Source organism: Panicum virgatum, chromosome 7N, assembly GCF_016808335.1.
Source record: "Panicum virgatum strain AP13 chromosome 7N, P.virgatum_v5, whole genome shotgun sequence".
In the NCBI taxonomy this organism is placed as follows: Eukaryota; Viridiplantae; Streptophyta; class Magnoliopsida; order Poales; family Poaceae; genus Panicum; species Panicum virgatum.
The window spans coordinates 36,052,749-36,077,499 of NC_053151.1; the positions used below are offsets into that span (position 1 = coordinate 36,052,749).

Sequence of the window (24,751 nt, forward strand, 5' to 3'; positions counted from 1 at the left end):
ATATATAGGATTTGGGCACAACATGCACCGGCCGCTATATATTCCGCTTCCGCGGTGGACAAAGCCACGGAATTTTGCTTCTTACTTGACCAAGAAACTAGAGAACGCCCAAGCAAGTGGCAACCCCCGGAGGTACTCTTGCGATCCACACGGCTTCCGGCAAAATCCGAATCCGAGTATCCCAAGAGATCTAAACTAGCGCCTTTGGGGTACCACAAGCCTATGCTAGGGGTGTGCTTGAGATACCGAAGGATCCTATTCACAGCCGAAAGGTGTGACTCCTTTGGGTTAGCTTGAAAGCAGGCACACAAGCACACACTAAACATTATATCGGGCCTAGATGCGGTAAGGTAAAGCAAAGACCCTATCATAGAACGATAGAGGGATTGATCAACCGGTTTACCGTCCACATCCAAGTCGAGATGCCCATTGGTTGCCATGGGTGTCTTGATTGGCTTGCACTCATCCATCTTGAACTTCTTCAAGATATCTTTAGTATACTTTTTCTTGATGGATGAATGTCCCTTCCTTCATTTGTTTGACTTGAAAACCAAGGAAGAAGGTCAATTCGCCAATCATGGACATCTCGAATTCCCTAGACATCATGGTAGCAAACTCATGGCTTAGTAAATCATTAGTTGAGCCAAAGATAATATCGTCAACATAAATTTGACAAATGAAAAGATCCCCGTTGACATCTTTTGTGAACAAAGTGGTGTCCACCCTCCCGATCTTGAAGCCTTGCATGATTAGGAAGTCACGAAGCCTCTCATACCAAGCCCTTGGAGCTTGTTTGAGCCCATAGAGTGCCTTGTGCAACCTATAAACATGGTTAGGATTCCTCGGATCTTCAAACCCGGGAGGTTGCTCAACATAAACAAGTTCGTTAATAACGCCATTTAAGAATGCACTTTTCACATCCATTTGATACAATTTAATGTTATGATGTGAAGAGTAAGCAAGAAGGATACGGATAGCTTCAAGTCGTGCGACCGGAGCAAAAGTTTCACCAAAATCCAAACCTTCGACTTGAGAGAACCCTTTTGCCACAAGTCTTGCTTTGTTGCGTATCACCACCCCATGTTCATCTTGCTTGTTTCGAAAGACCCACTTGGTGCCGATGATGTTCTTGTCTTTCGGAGGAGCTTCGAGGACCCAAAGTTCATTGCGGGTGAAGTTGTTCAACTCATCTTGCATGGCCATCACCCAATCCGAGTCCTCAAGCGCTTCCTCTATGCTAGTGGGTTCAATACAAGAAACAAATGAGTGATATTCGCAGAATGAAGCATGTTTAGAGCGAGTTCTTACTCCCTTTGATGGACTACCAATGATTTGACCAATTGGATGATCCTTGGAGATGCGACCATGCTTCACTAGCGGTACTTGCGTGGATGCTTGTTGGGGTGGATCATGGGTGACTTGTGCTTGTGGTGGAACACTTTGCTCTTCTTGTTCTTGAACTTGGGGTGTTGGCGTTGGCACATCTTCTTGAGGTTGTGTATCATCTTTTTCTTGATCTTCATCCACTTGGGGCGCCGTGGAGGTGCTTGGTGTAGATGAGGAAGGTCCTCCCCCTTGATCATTGCCTTCATGCACCTCTTCCGGCTTGATATCCCCAATGGACATATTCTTCAAAACTTCATCAATCTCCTCATCACCTACATTTTCATAGCCAACAACCTCCTCTTGGGAGCCATTAGATTCATCAAACTCCACATCACATGTTTCTTCAACTAACCCGGAGGTTTGATTGAATACTCTATATGCTTTGGAGTTTGATGCATAACCAAGAAAGAAACCTTCATCACATCTACTTTCAAACTTACCGAGCCTTTTCTTCTTGTAGATGAAGCATTTGCAACCAAAGACTCGAAAGTATGATATATTGGGTTTCTTCCCGGTGATGAGCTCATATGGAGTTTTCTTGAGGAGTCGGTGAGGATATACTCGGTTGGATGCATGACACGCCGTGTTGATTGCTTCCGCCCAAAACTTCTCGGACGTGCCATAATCATCCAACATTGCTCTAGCTAGGGTGATGAGTGTCTTGTTCTTTCTTTCCACCACTCCATTTTGTTGAGGTGTGTAGGTGGCGGAAAACTCATGCTTGATGCCCTCTTCATCGCACCATTCTTCAATCTTCATATTTTTGAACTCGGTGCCGTTGTCACTCCGGATCTTCACAATTGGGGAGTTGTACTCCCTTTGAGCTCTTCTTGCAAATGTCTTGAAGAGTTCCGGAGTTTCACCCTTATCGCCTAGAAATATAACCCAAGTGTAACGTGAAAAATCATCAACAATTACTAGGCAATAGAGGTTACCACCAATGCTCTTGTATGTAGTTGGACCAAAGAGATCCATGTGAAGTAGCTCGAGCGGCTTGGAGGTAGATAACATCGTCTTGATGGGATGATGTGTTGCAACTTGCTTCCCGGCTTGACATGCTTTACATAGCTTGTTCTTGTCAAACGTGACATCCTTCAAGCCGGTGATCATCCCTCTCTTGTGGGCTTTCTTGAGGTTGCTCATGCCAATATGAGCAATTCTTCTATGCCAAAGCCACCCAAGAGAAGACTTGGTGAAGAGGCATGTCATGGTGCTTGTTTGCTTTGAAGAGAAGTCCACTAAATAGATGTTGCCATGCCTAAACCCCGTGAATACCATTGACTTGTCTTCTTCAAGAGTTACTACAACACCATTCTTGTCAAAGGTACACGTTAGTCCAAGATCACACAATTGAGCAATAGAAATGAGATTGAAACTAAGTGCTTCTACAAACAAAATATTTGAAATGGATAAATCTTTAGAGATAGCTATTCTACCCAAACCTAAAACTTTTCCCCTTGAGTTATCACCATAGGTGACATGTTCATGATCGCCGGGGTCTTCAAGAGAGGTGAACATGCTATCATTGCCGGTCATGTGTTGAGAGCAACCGCTATCAAGTATCCAATGTTTTCCACCGGCTTAGTAGTTCACCTACACACATGAGAATTCACTTTTGAGTTTTAGGAACCCAAACAAGCTTTGGGCCTTGCACATGTGTGACAAGAGCTTTTGGGACCCAAAGTTGCTTGGGGAGCTTCTTCTTTGACTCCTTAGTGAGTTTGCCAATGAATTTGGCCTTCACCTTGCCCTTCACTTTACTCAAGAGAAAATGGTTATTTTGAAACATTGAAGAGTAATTCTTGGGTAATTTAGGAAGAGGACGTGATGGTAAAGTGCACTCCCTAGTGTGGTGCCCGGTGACTTGGCAATGTTGGCAATATGATCCAACTTCCTTGATGAAGCTAATCTTTATCTCCGGAGAAGGAGTAGTAGCTATGTTTGGCTCCGGAAATGAACCAAGACCTCTCTTGCCATAGTCACGGGCATTGTTGAAGAGAATCTCTTTGTGGATGTATTCTCCTCTTGAGAGCTTCTCCACACTACTCTTGAGGCTTGCAACTTGATCCATCAATTCTTTTTCCCTAGAAGGTGCAAGCTCGGGCAAAACATTAGTAGCATTTGCATTAATGAGTAGGTCATCACATGAAGTAGAAGCATTGACCTTCTCAATAGTTTCATGAGCAAAGTTCTCAAGACTTGGGTCAATTGCTTCATAGGCAAATTCAAGTTCTTGATACTTGTGAGCCAACTCCCTATGCTCTTGTTTAAGCTTTTTGTGGCTCTCTTCAACTTGCTTAGCAAGTACAAGTGACTCATTGTGCTTTTTGAGCAAGTCATTGTACTTGCCAAGCAAATCGGAGTGGGCAAGCTCTAATTTGGCACGAGTGCTCTCAAGAACCTTGACTTTGCCCTTTTCCCTCTTGATAACGGATGTATACTCATTAATGAGGTTAGCAAACTCATTAGGGTCAAGCTCATCATCACTATCATCTTCACTCTCACATACCTTAGAGTTATCTTTGGCCATGAGGCACATTGGAGGTGGAGGTAGTGATGGTTCTTCATTTGTGAGGGCGATGGTGACGATGTCTTCTTCATCACTTCAATCTTCGCTTGATGAGACATCGGTCACCCATTCTTGTTTTTCCACCAAGAAGCTTCTCTTGGTGTGCCCTTTCTTCTTTGGGAAGAGCTTGGTCTTCTTGTCATGGCTCTTCTTCTTCCCAAGCTTCTTGTTCTTGTTCTTCTTCTCATCTTCTTCATCATCGCTTGAATCATGGCGATGTTTGCCTTTGTTGTCCTTCTTTCTTTTGTCCGGCTTGGGGCAATCGGGAGAGATGTGTCCTTTTTCCCCACAATTGTAGCATGTTTTGTACTTGACATCTTCCCTATACCGGAACATCCTTCTTTTGGGGTCAAAGTTGTAACCCTTCTTGTTTATCTTGTCGCTCAAGCGTGTGAACTTTCTCATCATGAGAGCAAGTTCCCCATCTTCTTCATTATCGGATGAGCTTTCATGATGATGTTCTTCTTCATTGCTTGAGCTAGATTCTTGCTTGACCATCTTGAGCTTGCGGTGCTTGTTGGCCTTGGTTTTGAGAGCAATTGATTTGCTTGTTGTTGGCTCTTCGGTCATACCAAGGATACTCATTTCATGAGCGCAAATTTCGCCCACAAGCTCTCCCACTTCCATTGTATCAAGATTCTCCTTTTGAAGCATAGCATTGATAATGTTGTACTTGGGCTTAGGAAGAAGCATGAGAATCTTGCGGTTGATGGAGCCACTGTCAATTTTGGAAACTTCAAGAGCATTAATGTCCTTGACAATGACATTCAAGCGAGAGTACATATCATTGCAATTTTCATGAGCTAGCATTTTAAAAGAATCATACTTAGCTCTAAACAAGTGATATTTTTGCTCACGAACTTTAGTGGAGCCTTCATGAATCTCAATGAGCTCCTTCCAAATATCACTTGCTAAGTCCATGCCATTAACTCTAGCAAAGACTTCCTCACTAATGGCTTCGAAAATTGCATTTCTAGCCTTGGCATTCCATTTTAATTGTTCGGTGGTGGGAGTTCCGGTGAACCCGGTCTTAGTGGCCAACCACACTTCGGGGGCAATCGCATCAAGGTAGGCGGCCATGCGAACTTTCCAATAAGCAAAATTCTTGCCCTCGAAGTGAGGCGGCAAACCACCCATCTTGGCCATAGCTCTAGGCGGTGAAGCCTAATGATCCAAATGAGCAACGAGGCTCTGATACCAATTGTAAGGATCGATGGACCAAGAGGGGGGTGAATTGGGCCTTTTTCAATTTCTAAAACAAAGTAAAGCAACCTTAACCTATGCAATGCTAGTAGGGCACCAATTCACTAACCGGATAACTAAGCTACCTACACAAGCTAAGAGAGATAAAAACAAAGTAAAGCCTAGCAAGGTAGAGCTAGGTTATGATCTCTAAGTCAAGCACATGAATAAATTGCATGAAAGAAAATGCTTGAATAAAGAGAGTGAACAAGAGACGACCGGATTTTTTCCCGTGGTATCGATGTGTTGGCACACACCCCTAATCCACGTTGTGACACTCACAAAGAGTCTTGTCACCTTCCATGTCACCGAGACTTGGGCGCTCACTAAGAGTCTCCGTTCACCATCCCGGCGTGGTGGAGCTCAAGCCACGTACAATCTTCTTCTTCGGGCTCCCACAATCCTTGGCAAGCTCCGCGAGAAACACCTCGATCACCAAGATCGCCTAGGTGATGCCAATCACCAAGAGTAACAAGCTAAGGCCTTCACTTGAGCAAGAACCGATCACCAAGAACGGATGCACACTAGCTTCTCTCTACTCAAGTCCTTAATCTTGCTTCTTGATTGATTGAATGCACAAGTATGTGAATGATGAAGCTCAATGTGGCTCTTGACTATAGTATGAGTGTATGGATGTTGCCTGGTGTCAAGAGTGGGCGAAATGACCCATTGGAGGGGTATATATAGGCAGCTCACACGAATAGAGCCGTTGGAGAAAAGCTGCCAGAAAACTGCGTAGCGCCGGTTAATCCGACGTCCCTCCAATAGTCATCGTCGGTTTAACCGGTGAATGTAATCTGCCCCTTCTGAAAACTAGCCGTTACAACTTGGGCAGATTAACCGACGTATCATCGGTTTAACCGGTGAGTGTAGTTGTCCACTGAACTACTGAAAAACCAAGTCTCTGGACAACTGCACCGACGTTAACTCAAACCTATCGTCGGTTTAACCGGTGAGTACAACTTCTGAATTCCTTTGAAAAACCATCTCACTGGTCAATTGCACCGACGTCTTGATTCAAACATCGTCGGTTTAACCGGTGTATAGAACTTGAAATACCCTGGAAAAACCAACTCTGGACTAATGCACCGACGTTAAATTCAAACACGTCGGTTTAACCGGTGTATTGTATTGAATTTGTCCAGACTCTGCTGACTTCGTTTAACCGACGTATAGAAAATTGAGAGCGTCGGTTAAACCGGTGTATAGACTTTTTCTGATTTTGTCTTTTCTGATTTGAGTCTTGAATGAAATCCAAATATTCTTGAGATATAGTTTGAGAACCACTTATTTGAACTTCTAGAAACCTGAGTGACCATAGTGTGCATCCATTTTCAAATGACCATGTCCATGCTCAAGTTACTTAGCCTTAACCCCTCTTAATAGTGCGATCACTACAAAACTATAAAACCTATACTAACCTAAGTGTCCTTCTCAACCTTGTGACACTTAGGACTAGAAAGATCCTTAGCCTTGACATATATAAGTTGAAAACCGAGATCGCCTTTTTGAATAACCGAAATTGAGGGGCCTCTTTTGACATATGACCAAATGAGCGATAATGATCTATTAAGCTGCACAAACTCATTAGTCACAATAATGGTTGTCATTAATCACCGAAACATACCTTGAGGGCCTAGATGCTTACACCCTTCCTTTCAAAAAAACAATTCGCAATTGAGCCCTCGGACCCCTATTTAACCCGTTAACTTATCATTTCATGCGCCAAAACAACTCCGACCAAACCGAGACTTTACCACGCCTCTCGTGTCATAGTTTTGGCCATACCATTAGGAAATTGCTCAACAACTTTATCCCGAACTCCGTATCTTAATTATTTCCGATTCGAGCTCAACGATAAAACTTTTATTTCTTTTTCTTGATTGTGTGTTTGTTTGTACGTGTCGTAGACCACGTTGTGAACGAAGGAGAGCTCGTTGACGAGCAGTACTGCGAGCCCGTGAACGAGGACCAGCTCCGCGACCCCGAGCCCGAAGGACAGTGCTTTGACCAGGATCTCCCCGAAGGCTTCGAAGACGGCAAGTTCAATCCCATCCTTTTGATGCATGCTTTTGTCCTAGTTTTTATAAACACAACCTATTGGCCTGTTTTACAAAATTACATATGTTTTGCTTGCTGAAAACACGGTTGGATAGCCACCCCTTGATTTGTTATGATCATTCCTTGACCACCTAGATTAATGTCTGATGTTGTTTGGACGTTAATCGCTGTTAGAACGCTTAGGATCTTACATACATTATAACTTATTTTATAAAGAAAAGGTGTGTGTGGGGGAAGGGATAAAAGTGGATTTTCGAAAGATGAGTCTAGACGGGATGGATGGCATTTCAGTGCGATTTGCCGTTTGGTGTGCTCGTGCCCGTGTGGCAGAGCAAGGAAGGGAGATATCCATCTTGTCACCCCTAAGGACCGAGTTGGTGTTACATCTCACCTAACTCCACTTTCGTGCAAACCACTCGACCGTTGTATGGGCAATGGCTTAGCATAAACCCCACTAGTTAGTCTGATAGCCATCAGGAGAGCTGAGAGCAACGGGTGACTAAGGAGAAGGGATAAGCCCCGAGTGACTTATGCACCGGTTAAACCTAGGTGAAAGGTCGATGACGCCTTGGTGCATCCCGTGATGGCTAGTCAGGTCTAGCTAAGGTGGGTAAGGGCTTTGTTGGGATCTGCACCGACACTAAGGTGATCGAGTTGCGGTACCCCGCTTGTGGGTAAAGTTGCACACCTCTGCAGAGTTGAAACCTATTCGAATAGTCCGTGCCCACGGTATTGGGCGAGTTATGGTGTGGTCTCACAACTAGTGTTTACTATGGGATGGGTTGGCGTGAGTGGTTTTGGAAATGTGTCCGGCAGTTGTGCCGTGTGCTACGGTGGATGAGGAATCCGGTAGCAGTCTAAAACTTGGATCCCGTGTGAATCAACCCTTTGTGTTACTCGGTTCAAGAAAACTGGTTTTGGAAAATGCTTTCTTCCAAATGAACCCCTGCATAAGATATTGCTTTCCGCAAATCAAAACATAGTCTTATCCTTGATTTACCCTGTGCATTATACTCTGTTTATACCCCCTCCGCGGGTGTGGTTGGACTTGCTGAGTACGTTTGTACTCACCCCATTCTTTATTTTTACAGAGGAAGATCCAGACTTTGTACCTGACGATGTTGAGTAGGGGTACCGTCCTGCACCCAGCCTTGCTTGTGGATTTGGGTCACCCGCAGGAGTTACTGCATGGCGCAAGACTCTGATGACTTTCTTTTTATATTTAATATCGTTGCGTGTGTGTGGATTGTAATCCTCGCGATAGTGGCGCTTCTCTGCTCACTACCGCGTAGAGTTGTACGGTAATGAACCATCTGATGTAATAAATGTGTCATCAGCCTCCTGGGACTGATGTTTGTAACACATTTAAGTCTTCTCTCATGAGGGGACGCTTCACCGTCGTCCTCCCCCTTCTCCCTCCCCCTCCCTTGCCGGAGGCCATGGCTCGGCTCTAGCGCCGCTCCTCGTGGCCGCTCGGCAAGGCGCGCGGCGGCTTCGGGTCTCCCTCCGGCCGTCCGGCGTCTCTCTCCAGCAGTTGGGGACGGCGCGGGAAGGACAGACAGGGCCCGCGCACGTCAGGATAGCGTGGTGTCCGTACTGCGCTGTAAATGGCATGCGGGAGCTCGTCCGGCAAGATAGCATTGGGTTTTTACCGTACCCTCTGCAGTCAATTTTTGTGCAAACCGGTACTGTATCGACGGATACCGCACTGGGTAGGCTACCCAGTGCGGACAGGCTAAGAGCACGTACAATAATAATGGGTTTATAGCCAAGCTAGTCAGCAATTTTGATGACGTGGAGAAGATAAGTGAGGAGAGAGAAGAGAACTTGACTCCAAATTAAGCACCAAGCTAGACACGGATTCATAGATAATAGTGGGTCCCAATAGAAATCTTTGTGAGGAGAAGAGGAAAGAGAATAGAACTATATAATAAAAAAAAATATTTAGAGCCAAATAAGAATCTAATTATTGTATTGCTTGACTTTTGTTCGTTAGTTATAAGCCAAGTACTTAACTCTATTATTAGCCATGCCCGCCGAGGTAGCGACGGGACCAAAAATCTACAATGCTGACACGGCTACTGCTGACGCCCTGCCTCACTCGTGAACAGGGACCAGAGAGAAACGGAGAAAGGGGTTTGGCAACCGGGCACTGACCAACTATAGAGTGAACTAGTGAGGCCGCTGAACTGGGCTCGCCCGCCGTCTCGAGCACGGTGGACCCGGCGGCCGGTTCGCACGGATAACGAAAGATAAAAAAAATAGAAACAACTCCCCCTTCACTGTCCACTGAGCTACGGCCACCCCGCGGGCTGTACCTGGTCTTGGCCTCCCCGCGTTTATTTATAGGCGCCCCCAGCTGCCGCTTAAGCGACAGCTGGAGAGGGAGGAGCTGAGGATCGAGGGAGCAAGCAGCCAGGTCCAGGTGAAGGTGAGGCCTCGAGGGGGAAGCCGGGAAGGGCTACTGCCTACTAGTACTAGCCGGTGGTGATCTTCTTGCCTCGGGGGTGACGCCGGAGAGTTTGGGTCTGCCGGGCGCGTGAGATGGGGGAGCAGGAGAACAACAAGACCGGCGGCGGCAACAACGCCATGGCGGTGGCGGACGAGGCTTCGGCGGCGGCGGCCAAGGAGAAGGGCCGCGGCGCCGCGGACCCGCGCCTCCAGGGCATTTCCGACGCCATCCGCGTCGTCCCCCACTTCCCCAAGCCAGGTCCGCCCATCCCCGTCTCGAACACAATCATTTCGGTTGACTCGAGAACCCCGCGCGCGAGGCCGGGCCTGCATCGGGCTCGGGCACGTCGATGGCACGGCGCGCGCGCGCGGGGACACACGGGGGCACGTCTGCTCATCATCTCTTTCCCGGCCGATGCCGGCGCGCATGCATGCAGGGATCATGTTCAACGACATCACGCCGCTGCTGCTCCGGCCGGCCGTGTTCAAGGACGCCGTGGACATGTTCGTCGAGCGCTACCGCGGCATGGGCATCGCGGCCGTCGCAGGTAAAAAACCCGAACCGGAAATCAGCCACCACCAAAGCCGAATCATCATTGCTTCATCATGGTTCATGACGAGCCGCCGCTCGCCTGCCTGCTCGCGGCACCGCACTCCTCTGTGCCGGCCGCTCCGCCTACCTGCCTCTCGTTCTTTTAGTGCCCCGGCCGCCGGCTGCTCGGTGCTGGCGTCAGTCCCTGGCGCTGGCGGGGCACTGGGACTGGGGGCGGCGCGGCGGTGTTCTGAGATTCCGTAATATCTTTGGGGCAGATCTTCCGTGGTGCTTTTGTCCCCCACGCTTTGTCGTTCGTTCGTTGTGATCAGCCGATCAGGTCAGGTCATCACCACCACCTACGCCATTTTTTTCTCTCTCTCACTCTCGCCTCCAATCTGCTGCTCCTACTGTTCTAGTAAATTAAAACCCCCAGCAACTGCAGCAGCAGTTTGGGTACTAGGTGAGTTCAGCGTCGATACAAATCCCAGGCTTTTAGTTCTCTTCAAAATTCCAAAACTTTACAAATTTTTTTGTCACATCGAATTTTTCAATACATATATGAAGTATTAAATATAACTAAACGAAATAATTAATTACACAATTTATTTGTAATTTGCGAGACGAATTTTTTTAGTCTAGTTAATCCATGATAGAACAATAATTACTAAATATAAACGGAAGTTTTACATCCAAAAGTTTTTGGATCTAAACAATGCCCTAAAAAAATGTTGGTGCCATGTCCATCTGGCGCCCTGGTCATGTGCAATAAAATCCAGGTCGAGGACTACCTGGCGTCTGCTCGCTACGCGCGCGGGCGTGTGCGCGGTTTACGGCCGCATGCCGTGGCCCATGCTGCTGGCATGACCCAGCTAAAGCCGGCGTCCGGTCTCGCGTCAGGGTCTGGACGTCTGGTCGTGTCCGGCCGCGCCATGGCGCCCCGAGTGGGCGGCGGGGCTTTGCCTGTGCCTCGGCTCGGTGGTCCACCGGAATCCCCGCGCATTCAATGCCGGGATCGGAGGGCATGTAGACGGCTGCTGATTGGGGGGATCGGTCGATCGAGCTCAGCTCGGCGCGATCTCACGAGCAGCGACAGTGCGAGTGAGACGCGCACCTCGTGTGCCGGGGGGCGGGGACCGGCCCCGTGTGTGGGGGGTGGTCCGGTGGTGGGGCGCCGCCGGGGATCCTGATCGGACGGCTGCGGGCGCGCACATGCGGTGTCGGCCGGCTCGGCCTTGTTCTCGGACGCGCGAGCGGCGAGTCCTGGTCCTCCTGCGCGCGTATGACATGGTCCCGCGCGGGGCTGCATGCATGTTCGCATCGCAGTGATCTCCTGTTGTCCTGGCAGCAGCCAAGTAGAGCACCACTTCCCGCTGGACAGTTGCTGTTCGCCTGGAGGATTGGGTTCATCGATCAACCGCTTGTCCGGTGCGCGTGTTCCCTGTGTCATCTTCTTCAACGGCATTTTTCTAGCTTGGGGGCCTGTATTTTTGCACCCTAGACATCACCACTGCTTTCATTGCGGTGTCAAGTTACTCCTTTCATCACATGGTGAATGTCAAAACTGTGTTTTTTTTACCGTGGGTGTAATCATGCTCAAATCTAACTTCATATACCCGTCGCAAACTAAAATGTGTGGTGGGTTCTGCATGTTTTATTAGGTATTGAAGCCAGAGGCTTCATCTTTGGACCAGCCATTGCTTTAGCCATTGGAGCAAAGTTCATACCGCTGCGTAAACCTAAGAAGCTTCCAGGTGATGTGATTGAAGAAGTAAATGCGAACCAAAATTTATATATTAGGTCACTGCAATATAGAAGAATGTAACAATTTGGCATATTTACTTTCATGTAATTTGGTCTGCATTAGTGTTAAGGGAAGCAAAGACTTACGACTAATGAATGTATTTGTGTATTTGCCCACAAACATCTTAACGAGCTAACTTCGAGAAAAAAATAAAACACCATACACTACATACTTTGAACCATGTCATACCATGCATATCTACCATATCGGTGAAAACAACAATTATACATGGAGTTATCACTTTTATTTCACAATGAAATCCAGAAAACAATATGCTATGCAGTTATTAGAAACAATATCATAAGATTGTGTCATTATGCGGAATCATCGTTATATAAAAAATTTTGAACTAGCGTTCAATCATTTGTCCAAAAGGAAAGCATAACTGGCTAGATTCATTGTAGAATGCAGTTTTGTTTAGTTTCAGGATGTACTATAACTGTTGCTTTTACAACATTATAGGTGATGTATTCTCTGAAAGTTATGTGCTTGAGTATGGGACGGATTGTTTGGAGATGCATGTTGGAGCTATTGAACCGGGGGAGCGCGCAGTGGTGGTTGATGACCTGGTTGCAACTGGTGGAACTCTTTCTGCTGCAATCAGACTTCTTGGTTAGTACCTTTTAATTACATGCTATGTTTCATATGATATGTATGTGCATGTAAGCCATCAACTTCGCAAGGTTGTTCATTAGTATTAGTGCTCTAAATATGTAATGAAATCAACATAAAGAATTCGGATAGGTGTTGCACTTATATATCTTCCTGGTTGATGTTCGTTGTCTGGATTGCTCAAAATACTACCGTTGAACGTTTATTTGTTGTGACATCATGCAGGAACTTTCCCCCGTTTGTTCATAAGTGTAATGTAAAGATACTATTGTACCATGTTGTTTATGGTTTCCTGCGTGAGGTATATTAGTTGAGTATTAGAACAAAAACCACCAGTGTCTAGAAATCAAGCACTCTATGCTTTTTGATCAAGTGAGCTGCAAATTCAACCATGTTATAATATATGTTCTCTAAAGACGGAAAGCAATTTTTCCCCACATCCGAACTTAAACATGTTATTCTAGATTTCTTGCTTCGAGGAAGAATATCTTTTCACCAATGGTTTCTGGATCCGTCCTAATTCAGAGATTGTTGCGTAAAGAAGTGCATCGAGTATCATGTGGTGTGCTGGTGTTAACAAGCATGCCAACAACTTAGGGTGTGTTTAGATCCTTGAAAAGGTGGGAGAAAAAGTCACATCGCACACTGTAGCACACTGTAGTACATTGTAGCACACTGTAGCCCTTTTCGTTTGTTTGTGGTAAATATTGTCCTACCATGACCTAACTAGGCTCAAAAGATTCGTCTCGCAACGTACATCAAAACTATGCAATTAGTTTTTTTATTTACCTATATTTAGTAATCCATGCATGAGTCATTTGCTATATTTAATGTTTCGATGTGATTTTGATGTGATGGAAAGTTTGGATTTTGTGGGGGGTTTTGGGGATCTAAACACACCCTTAGTGATGACATGTAGAGTGGATGGAGGGCATCATGTTCTTTTGACTATAATCAAAGTTTGTCCTTAAGCGGGACAAGCTGTTTATTCATAGGACAAAATCTTGTCTGAATGATATGTCCTATGGGTACCTAATTACCTATAGGCATGATTCCGATGAGACTGGATGCACAATCTCGATTTTTTTTTATGCTACAAGCGAAAAGTTTGCAGATAAGAGTTGAGCACTCATGTCTCATAGAGGCCTTGCTTAGTTTTCACCCCGTAAACGCAAAATTTTGCGAAGGAATCTTAGTAATTTGAAGTACTAAATGAAGTCTATTTACAAATTTTTTTTGCATAGACGGGCTGTAAATCGCGAGACGAATCTAATGAGCCTACTTAATCCATAATTTGCAACAGTGATGCTACAGTAACCATCCGCTAATTATTGATTAATCATAGATTAATTAGCATCATTACATTCGTCTCGCGATTTACAACACATCTGTGCAAAAAGTTTTGTAAATAGACTTCATTTAGTACTTCAAATTAGTAAGATTCCGTCGCAAAAAATTTTTGCGTTTACACTCCCATGGAACTAAACACGGCCAGAATAAACAAACAAGGGCTGCCACTGTTTCAGCTATATTTCTTTCCTCTTCTTATTCGAATTAATAAATCTTGTTTGCATAGACCATTGATTTTTACTATATCCGAACAGCGTATGTTCTGGTGTTTACTTACCGTGTTCTCTGTTACATACTTCATGAGAGAATTCTAAAGAATCTTTGCATGCATGCTGAATTTTTTTCGCATTTCCAGAACGCGCCGGAGCTGACGTGGTTGAGTGTGCATGCCTCATTGGGCTTCCCAAGTTTAAGGTAGGAGTATCTGTATATATCCTTTTTTTTGTCAAGGTCCACCAATATACCTTTTACAGGCACAGTTTGTGAAAGGAAACTGAGGATGAGGAAGTATTCCACCTGTAACTCAGTCTGAAGGGAGGAAAAGCCACTTAAAAAGTTGAACAGTGTAAAAAATAACTAGTTTACTTGTTACTGTACCTATGTGACTGTATATATTAAAAAATGAAATAAGATCGGCATGCTGGTAATGTTTCCTTTTACAAGTAAAACTCAACTCTAAGGTCAAACGACCCACTATCTTGTACTAGGCTGTAACTTTGAGTGATAGATAAGGGCTTAATTCTTCTTACATGGATGACAAGAACAACTTACCTCAGTTTACATACCACATGACCATACATCTTTCCTATGGATAGGATAGCCATCTTACTGTTATTAATTGGAAACTCTTTTAAGCCTCCACGTAAAGCCACCTAGGATTCTAAAAAAATAGAGAAATTTTAGAAATTCTTACAAAAATTAGAAATATCCGACCATCAATCCGACAACTCTAATCATAATAGTCATTGAATTTGTTATCTTTTATAATAAATTTACCCACCTCTGTCATTATAAAAATAGATTAAAGTAACTCTCTAAACAAGTATCTAAATTACCCACCTCTGCCATTATAAAAAAATTTAAGTAACCCCATAATCTTCGTGTAAATTACCCAACTATGGCTATTATAAACATAATGCAAATAAACCCCAAATTTGAATCTAAAATATTAAAGTGCATCAATATAAAATTTTAAATTACTATTTCTATCATTTTTAATATATTATTTATATTATTATTTAAATAAAAATATTACCCATGATATGTGCCACCATGTATTCATATATGATGAGACAAGAATACCAATTCACAAACAATTCAATTAAATATATCAAACACACGTGGAGGTGTCTAGCAAAATTAAATCTATTGCAACTAGATAATAATAAATATATATTTTAGAGTATGCGTTAGAATATTTAATAGATGAAAGAGGGTTATTAGATAATTATAATTATTAGCTATAAGTCTTAATTTTATATTAATTCTAATTAGCCTGTGCGGTAGCACGGGTTGATATGCTAGTTGACCATAACTAAAGTAATATGTAAGAGCTTCACTTTTTGGAATCTAGCATATCTGGTATTTCTGGATATAATGAAAGAGGGGTGTGCAACTGTGGATTTATGCTTAGTCCACCCAGGTTCGCCTCCTCATTGAGGTGAATTTGGATGACTGTTTTTTCTTAAGCCACCTAGGTTGCCTCGGTTTTTCTCTTCTTTTGTCTTTTATGAAAGAGAGGAATAGCAAGGTATACTAGTCCCTAACATCTGATAACTGGGGTTGCATCTTTTACGTGCAGGATTTCTACAAGCTCAACGGAAAACCAGTTTACATTCTGGTGGAGTCCCGCAAATAGGACGTGGTAAAAGATCAGGCAGGTACTGCTCTCTTAAGCTCTTCGGAAACTTCTCCTGGTATCCAGCCGTTCTAAGTTTGTGATTTTCCAAACGTATCATGCAAGTACAATGCTAGGCAGGTTTGCAAAATTCGCTGCCTAACTTTGGTAAAAAAAAAGATCGCTCTTTAAATCAAATTCGATTTGTTGGTGAAGAGAAGCAGCAGAAATAGCAGTAGCGTGCAGCCTTATAAATTACGAATGCTAATACCGGTTCTCTCTTGTGACCTCTTCAGAAAAGCTTTCCAGCTTTTCCTCAGAAAAACAAGCTCAAAGCTTCATTGTTTGCAAGCAGCGTGAGGTGGAAGAATGGACGCCGAGTACTCTCCAGTAAACCGTGTTGAGGCCAGGGGCCAGAGCCAGCTGCTATGTATCTGCATGTAGAGGGTGAGGTGGATTGGGTGAAACGTTAGTCTCTGTACCACGTCCCGTCTAGTGTTTTTCTAGTAGCCGTGACAGGGGAGAGTTTGTAGCTATTCCCGCCGAGAACATCAGTGTTGGCCAGAGAATGGAAGGGGAAAAAAGAGAACCTTGCTGATGCTGTCCGGTTTTTCTACGAGAACCGTACGTTTTCTGTGTCTTGTTCAGCTCATTTTCGCTAAAGGCTGTTCAACAACAACCATACGTAATGCCAGCATAAAGGAGGACATCTCTTTGGGAAAGCTGGACGACAGTGCTAGATTGAAACTGCGAAAGCGTTTGTTTAATCAGCTCCCGAAGAATATGCTTGGGTGCAGTTGCACACCACCACCACCTGGCTAGATGCCCTGGAGTTCAGAGTTTAGGTTTCCTCCCGGACACTGCTGAGCTGTGCTGTGCAGGTGGACAAGGGGCGTTGCAAAACCTGGGAGAGGTCGGCTACCTGAGGTCCGAGGAGGGCGACACCCGGAGGAGCCGTTGCGGCGTTGCCCCTTGCCAGCCTGCTGCGATCGCTGGCGCAGATCCGCTAGTTTCTTGCCGTCGGCTCCGAAGCTTGAACCCTCCAGAATATCATTAGCGATCGCCTCGGATCTCTCCGTTTGTCCTCTTCTGCACAGCAACGGCTCCCGTAACGAATCGGAGGCTGTCCAGACCAACTCATTACTCATAGTACTACGTTTGTATTAGGACCGGGATAACGCGCGACCTATCGCGTGATAGGCCAGAGCGCGACCCCCCTGCTCCACCGCATTTCTTCCCGACAGCGCGTGACCCTCCTACTCCTCCGCAATTTCTTCTTCCGGTGCCACGCCCCCGCCGCCCCCGCCACCTCCGGCTCCGGCGGCCTCGGCCGCCTTCGCCGCCGCCCACCACCGCCCGCACGCTAACCGCTTTCGTTCCTCGCCCCCGCCACCCCCGCCGCCTCCGGCTCCGGCGGCCTGGGCCGCCTCCGCCGCCGCCCACCACCGCCCGCACGCTAACCGCTTTCGTTCCTCGCCCCCGCCACCCCCGCCGCCTCCGGCTCCGGCGGCCTGGGCCGCCTCCGCCGCCGCCCACCACCGCCCGCCCGCTAACCGCTCTCGTTCCTCGCCCCCGCCACCTTCGGCTTCGGCGGCCTCGGCCGCCTCCGCCGCCGTCCGCCACCGCCCGCACGCTAACCACTCTCGTTCCTCGCCCCCGCCGCTCCCGCCGCCCACCGGCCGTTCTCTCACCGCCCGCTCCGGCGGCCTCTCGGCCACCTCCGCCTCCGCCCAGCGCCCGTCGCCTCCGCCAGGCCGGCCGCCGCCCCCGACCCCTTCTAGGCCTGCCGGGGATGAAGCTCCCCCAGCAACCCCGGACCCAAACCCGGCGGTGGGCCGGCGGCGGCGACGCACGCGTCGCGGTCGGGTCGCGCGACCAGTCGGAATGCGGTGGGGGAAGGGGGGGGATAGATGGGCCGGTTTTGCACGCGGCCTGCTGGGCTGGGCGGTCGTGCGCTCGCCCAGGAGCGCGACTGGTCGCCAGTTACCTTTTTTCCTTTGTATTAGTAGTATCAAACGCACGGATAGCTCGGGAATATTTTTTATTTTTAACCTATTTTTCAATTTTATTTTAAAAATAACCCACCCGGATATATATTTGCAGATCTAACCCTTTTAGTCGCGCCGGTCTGCGTGGCGTGACAAAAACACGCTGTCGCGCCACATGCATTGGCGTGACAAGATGTGCCACGTTGGCACGCTTCGGAGCGCTCGGAAGGGGTCTGACAGCTCATATTTCACGTGTTAACCTTGTCACGCCACTCCCACCGGCGTGACAATACAGCCTTGTCACGCCACCCCCGCTGGCGTGACAAGGTATGACTTTAGAGAAATCATATCTTTTTCATACGAACTCGGATGGAGATGATTTTTATACAAAAATTGTAGCTCTCAACGAGATCTACAACTTTGTAGTTTTGAGTTTTTTCATTTGAAGTCATTAATATAATTAAATAATTGATTTAAACTTTTGACAGCATACTAAGCACTTTACCTCTATCGGATTATCTCTAACTTGACATGTTTCTCATGGTTCTACAAACTAAGTTCTATATAATGTTTGATATATGAAATAATATGGACTAAATAATAATAGTTCGATAAGAGATACGATGAGAAATCAAACTATATCATCATTGAGCACGGAATATAATGCAACACTCTAGGTATTATTAATTATAGCTTTAACTTGTGAGTTGGTCCATGCTAATAGCGTGGCTAGTTTTGCTACGTTTTGTTTTTTTTATTATAAATACTTTGTTGTAGCAGCCTATTTTGTTTGTTCCCCTAGAGTTTGTTTTTCAACCACTATACATCACTAAGTCTTATTACACATATTTTCACATTGCCTATCAAATTACGTACATATACATTATATCTATTTTGTACAAATCAACTCCGAAGTTACATGTGCATATGTACAACCGTTTTGCCATCACCACCTGTATGGAGACTTCTCTACTACCGTTGTGCCGAATTTCTTACGGTCCCTGACGTTGTTGGAAGCCCATATACAAATAAGCATATAAAACAATCAATAATTGTGTCATTCTTTTGCATCCATATATTATATTGTTTTGACCCCATCATCATGCCCCATCATTTTACTTCCATCTATCAGGATCAACCTGTTTTGATCCCCATTAGACGTGCCATACGGTGTAGTCTTGATTGGGTGGGAAAGTCTGACGAATTTTTGTATTCGGCATGGACTCTATAATTATATTCTATTTTTTAATTCTTTAATTATGAAATTAGATATTTTTCAATTGTATATGATATGGCCTCTTGAGTCAGTTTAGATCATTAGTTCTTCGTAAAATCCAATGGTGTAAATCCTTCTCCTTTTTAGATTAATGTATAAATTTCTAGACCCTCTCGATGAACGTGGTGGCTCTTTTTTTTCTATAACAACACTTGCTTATTAATATAATATATATCTAGAGTGGTGGGACCATGGAGGCACCTTGAGCGATGATCTTGGCTAGCCAAACCAAGCAGTGCAATCGATAAGTGTTGCGCTGACCAAAGGAGATATAGTGAAAAGAAGACCATAAAATGGAGAACAACAAAGTACTCATTTCATCTAAACCACTTAATTACTAGTATAAAACTTACACATTTGTATTTTTTTCAAACTGTTATCATATTTTAAGATCTTAATCTTTCAAAAAAATACTTGATCTACTTTATGGCTATAATTAATATCTAGGGTGTTGCATTATATTTCATACACAAGGATGATATAGTTTGATTTCTCATTGTATCTCTTATCGAACTATTATTATTTAGTCCATATTATTTCATATATCAAACATTATATATAACTTAATTTGTAGAACCATGATAAATATGTCAAGTTAGAGATGATCCGATAGAGGTAAAGTGCTTAATATGATGTAAAAAGTTTAAATCAATTATTTAACCATCTTAATGACTTCAAATGAAAAAACTCAAAACTACAAAGTTGTAGATCTCGTTGAGAGCTACAATTTTCGTATAAAAATCATCTCCATCCGAGTTCGTATGAAAAAGATATGATTTTTTTAAAGTCAGACCTTGTCATGCAGCGGGGGTGGCGTGACAAGGCTGTACTGTCACGCCGGTGGGAGTGGCGTGACAAGGTTGACACGTGGAATGTGAGCTGGCAGACCGCTTCCGAGCGCTCCGAAGCGTGCCAACGTGGCACATCTTGTCACGCCAATGCATGTAGCGCGACAGCGTGTTTTTGTCACGCCACGCAGACCGGCGCGACCAAAAGGTTAGATCTGCAAATATATGTCCGGGTGGGTTATTTTTAAAATAAAATTGAAAAATAGGTTAAAAATAAAAAAAAATCCATAGCTCGGACGCTACACGTTGCAAGAACCGAACCGTAGCTTCTTTAGTTTTTATTCCAACAAAAGGCAAAGATTCAAAACGCGTTACGTTGCAGAAAGAGGATGGACTTTGCAACAAACAAACAGAATGTTATCCTCCATGTTAGTTTCAGTAACTTAATTCGAGCCAAAAGAGCAGCCTGATTTTTATCAAAAACAAAAAACAAAAAAAAACACGAGCCCCGCTTCCGGTCACCCCTTTGGAGAGAAATCTTGACACGACGCCGATCTTGGAACGGCCAAAGGGTGGAACAGCTCCTCAGAAGACGATCTCGACATGCCGCCGCCGACGGTGGTGGAGTGCACGGCGAACTGCTGCTGGGAGGCGGCCCTCCGCTTGTGGCTGGGGCAGAGCGATCCGGAGCCCGGCGCACCGGCGTCGCCGAACTGCTGGCACGAGGCCGACATCGGCATGCCAACGCCGCGGTGGAGCCGGCACCGGAAGGAACCCGGGTGCGTCGTGGGCGCGCATATGCATTGCCTCACGTCGGCCGGTGCGCCGCCGCCGTTGGAAGCCATACCCTGCCCTCTCGATGGATGGCAGGTTGACCCGACTTCCCCGAGGGCCGAGGTTGAACTGCCGGAACGACACCGTATGCACGGGATATTTATTTATGAAACGTACGCTGCTTCAGTTCCGAGTAGAATCCTGGATCGGTAAGATTTGTACAGAAACCGTAACGGATCGTTTGCCGATGGAAAAAAGGAAAACTAACAGCAAGGGCAGGCCTCCCCAGCATCGCCAATGTCCATCGAAGAGAAGGCGGCGACGTCGATGGCGACGACGGCTGGGGTACCTGGCTCGGCGAGCGGCGGCTGAGGAGCCTGCGCGCCTGACCTGGACCGTCCACCGCCACCAGTTTTAACAGGACGCGCCGGCAAATTTCCAAGTCTATCGACACGTGTGGCGCCTGGATGCCCATTAACAGGCTCATCGATGGCGCGGAAGCTTAGCTCCCATCCCTCCCTGAATTGTTCCGCAGGCGCCAACAACCAACGCTTCCCAAAAGCAAGACTCCTCCACCTGAAGGGATCGAGGTCACATATGGCAAAGAAGACTAACATTAAATGATCAACAAGAATGAACTGACATGAGACTTCAAGTGATAATTGCCGTCATGGTGGAAAAAGGAAGACTCGGAAACTGAACGAGAAAATGTACTAAATCATACTCTCCAGTATGATCGCAACAAATTTGAACTCAATTACACGATTGCAACAAATTGGAACTCAATTGCACTTGAAAGCAGGGCGTGCCCGCGTGGAATAGCATCCAAAATCAATCTAAAGAATTAGACCCAAACAAATATAAGCAAATCGTGGGATCGCGCGAGATCGATCGATCACACCATGGGGAGCATCATCTGGAGCAGGGGAGCCTGCCGGGACCGCCGCTGCCGCCCCTTGAACTTCCTGATGGCCGCCTTGAGCACCCGCCTCCAGCCCTCCTGAACCCGCCCAACCAACCAGTGGGAATCCCGTGATGCTCGTGAGGATTTCAGCAAAGCTTAATGGAGACAGGATTAAAGGCAGGTGGCTACTACCTTCGCAGGGGAAGGCGCCGGCGGCGAGAAGTCCAGACTGGCCCTGCCCGTCTCGTGGAGGTCGAGGAAGGACCTGTCGCGCCTCAGCCGCCGGCGCCGCCTCCTGGACTTCCCGCCGGCGGCCGAGTCCTTGAGCCAGCAGCCGCCAGCCCTCGCCCTGCGCTTCGGGTTGGCGACGAGGAAGTCGGTCGAGGAGGAGGCGCCCTCGGCCTCGCCCGCACAGGCCGCGGCGGCACGGGAGGCTGGGGCCGGCGAGCCGCGCGGGACCTTGTTGAGCGGGGACCAGATGCCGCTCTGGGAGTAGTCGAAGTCGAAGGCGGAGGAGTCCGGGAACTTGCCCAGCAGCTCCCGCGACATGGACTGCTCCAGGTACTCCACCGTCACCACGCGCTCCACCACCACCACTGGCGCCGCGGCGCCGCCGCCGCCTCCGGCGTTCTCCCCGGCCGCGCTACTCATGCTGATTGCTTGATCCTTGGTGAGGTCTCGCTCTTCGCTCTAGAATTTTGGGAGGTGTACAGTGGTGGCGTGGAAACAGAGGAGTGGGTAGAGCGCGGCGTTGGATGGGGTAGAAAGCATTTCGCGGCGAAAGTAACCGTTGGGGTCGCTTGGAGGTTCGCGGGCACTTGACCGTTGGCGTCTGTGTGGTGTCGCTGCCCTCTGACGAGTGGGGTCCTTTGTTATGCAGAAAGGATCCTATGGCCCTCCCTCTGAGCTTGGCAAGTGGGCCATGTGCCAAGATGCTGTAGATACAATTACAATTTATTACACAAACTCAATTTTTTGCGAGGAAGTACGAAGTGTTAAATGTCAGGTACAGATGCGCTTGCCATTTGAACCCAAAAAAAAACCATGTGCATGTCAGTCCAAAAATAAAAAAATGTGCTTTTGGGTACTTCCTAAAAAATTGCTTACCGTAATAAAACTAAAAAAAATATTTTGCCCCCCCCCCCCCCCCACACACACACAACTTCTGTAAAACCCAATATAATTACCTTAAATGTCCTAGAGTAATATCAATATTACAATATATTGCCTCAAAAAATAGAGATTTAATCTACACAAAATTGCATAAGCAACCATGGTAATTTACAACTGATCATATTGCTCTTACGAGAAAATTTTCTTGTTGTACACGCTACACGGTGGCTTGCCGTGTCCGTTTAATTAGCTGTTTACCAATTTAATCATCATTTAGTCAGTTTAAATGATTGTTTAGTTCGAATAAATAGCTAAATGGTAGGTAACCATTTAGTCTGTTTAAATATTTAGGGTGACACTGGTCCAATCTATGATGGAAAATTTTATCGGACTACGTTTCTTCTCTTTTTTTCATGAGATGTACTTGGTCAACAATCTCAGCCTTTTTTTTTCATGGGCGTTGATGCCGCATGTACTACTACAGCTCCTATGTTGTTTTCTTGTATTTTTCATACGAATCACTGTTTTTTCCTTGTCATGGTGTGAGGTATATATACAAATATAGTGATAAAAATCAGCAGATGTTCAATATATATGAGTGTAAATGTGTTGTAAGTGTCTGAGTTGTACTGTGTAATAAAAAAAATAGCGTCCAAATTAACCATGAGACCGTTCATTGGTCTTTATTATCAAACACCGGGCATATCATGCCCTTCCACGGGCCTTTGGCTTGACACGCTCGCTTCTCCCCGCTCAGAGTCGGATGCATTCACACGTCAGGAAGTGCAACGACCTAGGGAGCGCCTCTCCTTCCCGCTCCAGGTCCAGTAAAACAACCCACACAAAACTGTGGGCGCAAAAAACTGTGCTGGCCCAGGCGGGCCGCGAGGTGACCCAGGTGTTACTCGTCGCGGCCGGAGCCGTACTTGAGCCCGAACTCGCGGAAGCCGATCTCCAGGTCTGCGGCGGCGATGAGCAGCTCCGCCGCCTGCGCGGGCCGCAGGATCTCCACCGCCTGCCGCATCGTGCGCACCCGCAGCGCGTCCGCTCCGCGCAGCACCGCCCCGACCCGTGCCACCAGCGCGGCCGCGTCCAGCGCCATCCCGGCGGTGACCACGCCGCCGTGGCCCTCCTGCACCCGCGCCATCTCCCGCGACAGCGCGTCCTCCTCGGCCACCGCGCGCCGGTGCAGGGCGTCGACCCGCGCCAGCTGCGCGGGGCCGAGGTCGCCGAGGTTCCCCGGCCGCACGCCCAGCAGCAGGTCCGGGAGCTGCGCCTCGAGGCGGCGCCCGGACTCGGTGTAGAGCAGGTGGACCAGCGTGGTCGGGCGCCACCCGGCGAGCCAGTAGGCGGCGCCGCGCTCCGCGGCGCTGGCCCACGGCGCGGACAGCCACAGCACCGGGTCCAACTCGGCGCGCGCGGCGCAGTAGGCCTCCATGTGAGCCACGAAGCGGCCCACCAGGGTGCCCAGCTGGGCCTGGTCGTCGGACCAGCGGGCGGACCTGAGGTCGCCGCGCAGAGACCGCAGCCCGCGCAGCCAGAGGCGGAAGCGTCGTCGGGTCGCGGCGTCCGGTTCCATTCCCGTCCGATCCGACGGGCGGCAAGGCTCGCTGGCGCCGCGCGGCCGTGGCGTGGCGGGCGGATTTATAGCGGGTGGCCGCGCCATGACCCAGCCGAGGAGAGGGGGCCGAGGCCGTGGCTGCAGCCAGGAAGGTAGCGCGCCGGCCGGGCGTATTGAGGTGGCGGACATGCAGGACGCCCACGTGTGCCCGGAGAGTACCGGCTCTGGACGACGACGACGCCGTCACGCCAGGGAAGTGGAGGCCAGCGGAGTGTGTGGCCCGGCGCGCCAGTGGGTGAAGTGACGTTTGGCTGGCTCGGTGGCCTCCGTCCACCTCCGCCGCCGCCAGCCCACCAGTTGTAACTTGTAAGTTGTAACGCGGGCGTGAGAAGCTCACGTTGACTTTTTCTATGGGACGGAGCCACAGCCACGGAAGAGGTGAGCTGAGCTCTGAGCTGCCCGATCGTTCGACGTTGCACACGCGGAGAAAATATCAGGGCCCT

At 47.4% G+C, this 24,751-nt stretch overlaps 3 protein-coding genes across 6 annotated transcripts; 1 reads left to right on the forward strand and 2 right to left on the reverse strand.

The window, feature by feature from the left end:
• Positions 1-9,602: 9,602 nt before the first annotated feature.
• Positions 9,603-16,460, forward strand: LOC120682317 (adenine phosphoribosyltransferase 2-like). 4 transcript variants are annotated; one of them, XM_039964155.1, is made up of 7 exons: positions 9,615-9,968; positions 10,147-10,257; positions 11,903-11,995; positions 12,508-12,657; positions 14,363-14,421; positions 15,809-15,887; positions 16,146-16,460. In XM_039964155.1, the coding sequence occupies exons 1-6, from the start codon at positions 9,803-9,805 to the stop codon at positions 15,863-15,865; spliced, it is 636 nt and encodes a 211-aa protein (XP_039820089.1). In that variant the 5' UTR covers positions 9,615-9,802; the 3' UTR covers positions 15,866-15,887; positions 16,146-16,460. The 4 variants fall into 4 exon arrangements, with proteins under 4 accessions (XP_039820086.1, XP_039820089.1, XP_039820087.1 ...); XM_039964153.1 differs by having other exon boundaries at positions 9,616-9,968; positions 16,141-16,460; XM_039964154.1 differs by having other exon boundaries at positions 9,616-9,968; positions 15,809-15,883; positions 16,141-16,460.
• Positions 16,461-21,268: 4,808 nt separating this feature from the next.
• Positions 21,269-22,371, reverse strand: LOC120684044. The gene is made up of 2 exons (XM_039966140.1): positions 21,767-22,371; positions 21,269-21,670 (listed from the first exon to the last, which is right to left on the reverse strand). Exons 1-2 carry the CDS (start codon positions 22,223-22,225, stop codon positions 21,566-21,568), a joined length of 564 nt encoding a protein of 187 aa, XP_039822074.1. The 5' UTR covers positions 22,226-22,371; the 3' UTR covers positions 21,269-21,565.
• Positions 22,372-23,333: 962 nt separating this feature from the next.
• On the reverse strand, positions 23,334-24,537 carry LOC120680612 (transcription factor TGA9-like). The gene has a single exon (XM_039962112.1). It carries the CDS (start codon positions 24,435-24,437, stop codon positions 23,589-23,591), a length of 849 nt encoding a protein of 282 aa, XP_039818046.1. The 5' UTR covers positions 24,438-24,537; the 3' UTR covers positions 23,334-23,588.
• Between the last annotated feature and the right edge of the window lie 214 nt (positions 24,538-24,751).

Excerpts from the sequence above, each read along its gene's own strand:
- LOC120682317 (XM_039964152.1), top strand. The coding sequence starts at position 9,803 with ATGGGGGAGCAGGAGAACAACAAGACCGGCGGCGGCAACAACGCCATG. Across the intron at positions 10,258-11,902 it reads GGGCATCGCGGCCGTCGCAG|GTATTGAAGCCAGAGGCTTC; the intron begins GTAAAAAACCCG and ends ATGTTTTATTAG. Across the intron at positions 12,658-14,362 it reads TGCTGCAATCAGACTTCTTG|AACGCGCCGGAGCTGACGTG; the intron begins GTTAGTACCTTT and ends TCGCATTTCCAG.
- LOC120684044 (XM_039966140.1), bottom strand. The coding sequence starts at position 22,225 with ATGAGTAGCGCGGCCGGGGAGAACGCCGGAGGCGGCGGCGGCGCCGCG. Across the intron at positions 21,671-21,766 it reads CGGCGCCTTCCCCTGCGAAG|GAGGGCTGGAGGCGGGTGCT; the intron begins GTAGTAGCCACC and ends GGGCGGGTTCAG.
- LOC120680612 (XM_039962112.1), bottom strand. The coding sequence starts at position 24,437 with ATGTCCGCCACCTCAATACGCCCGGCCGGCGCGCTACCTTCCTGGCTG.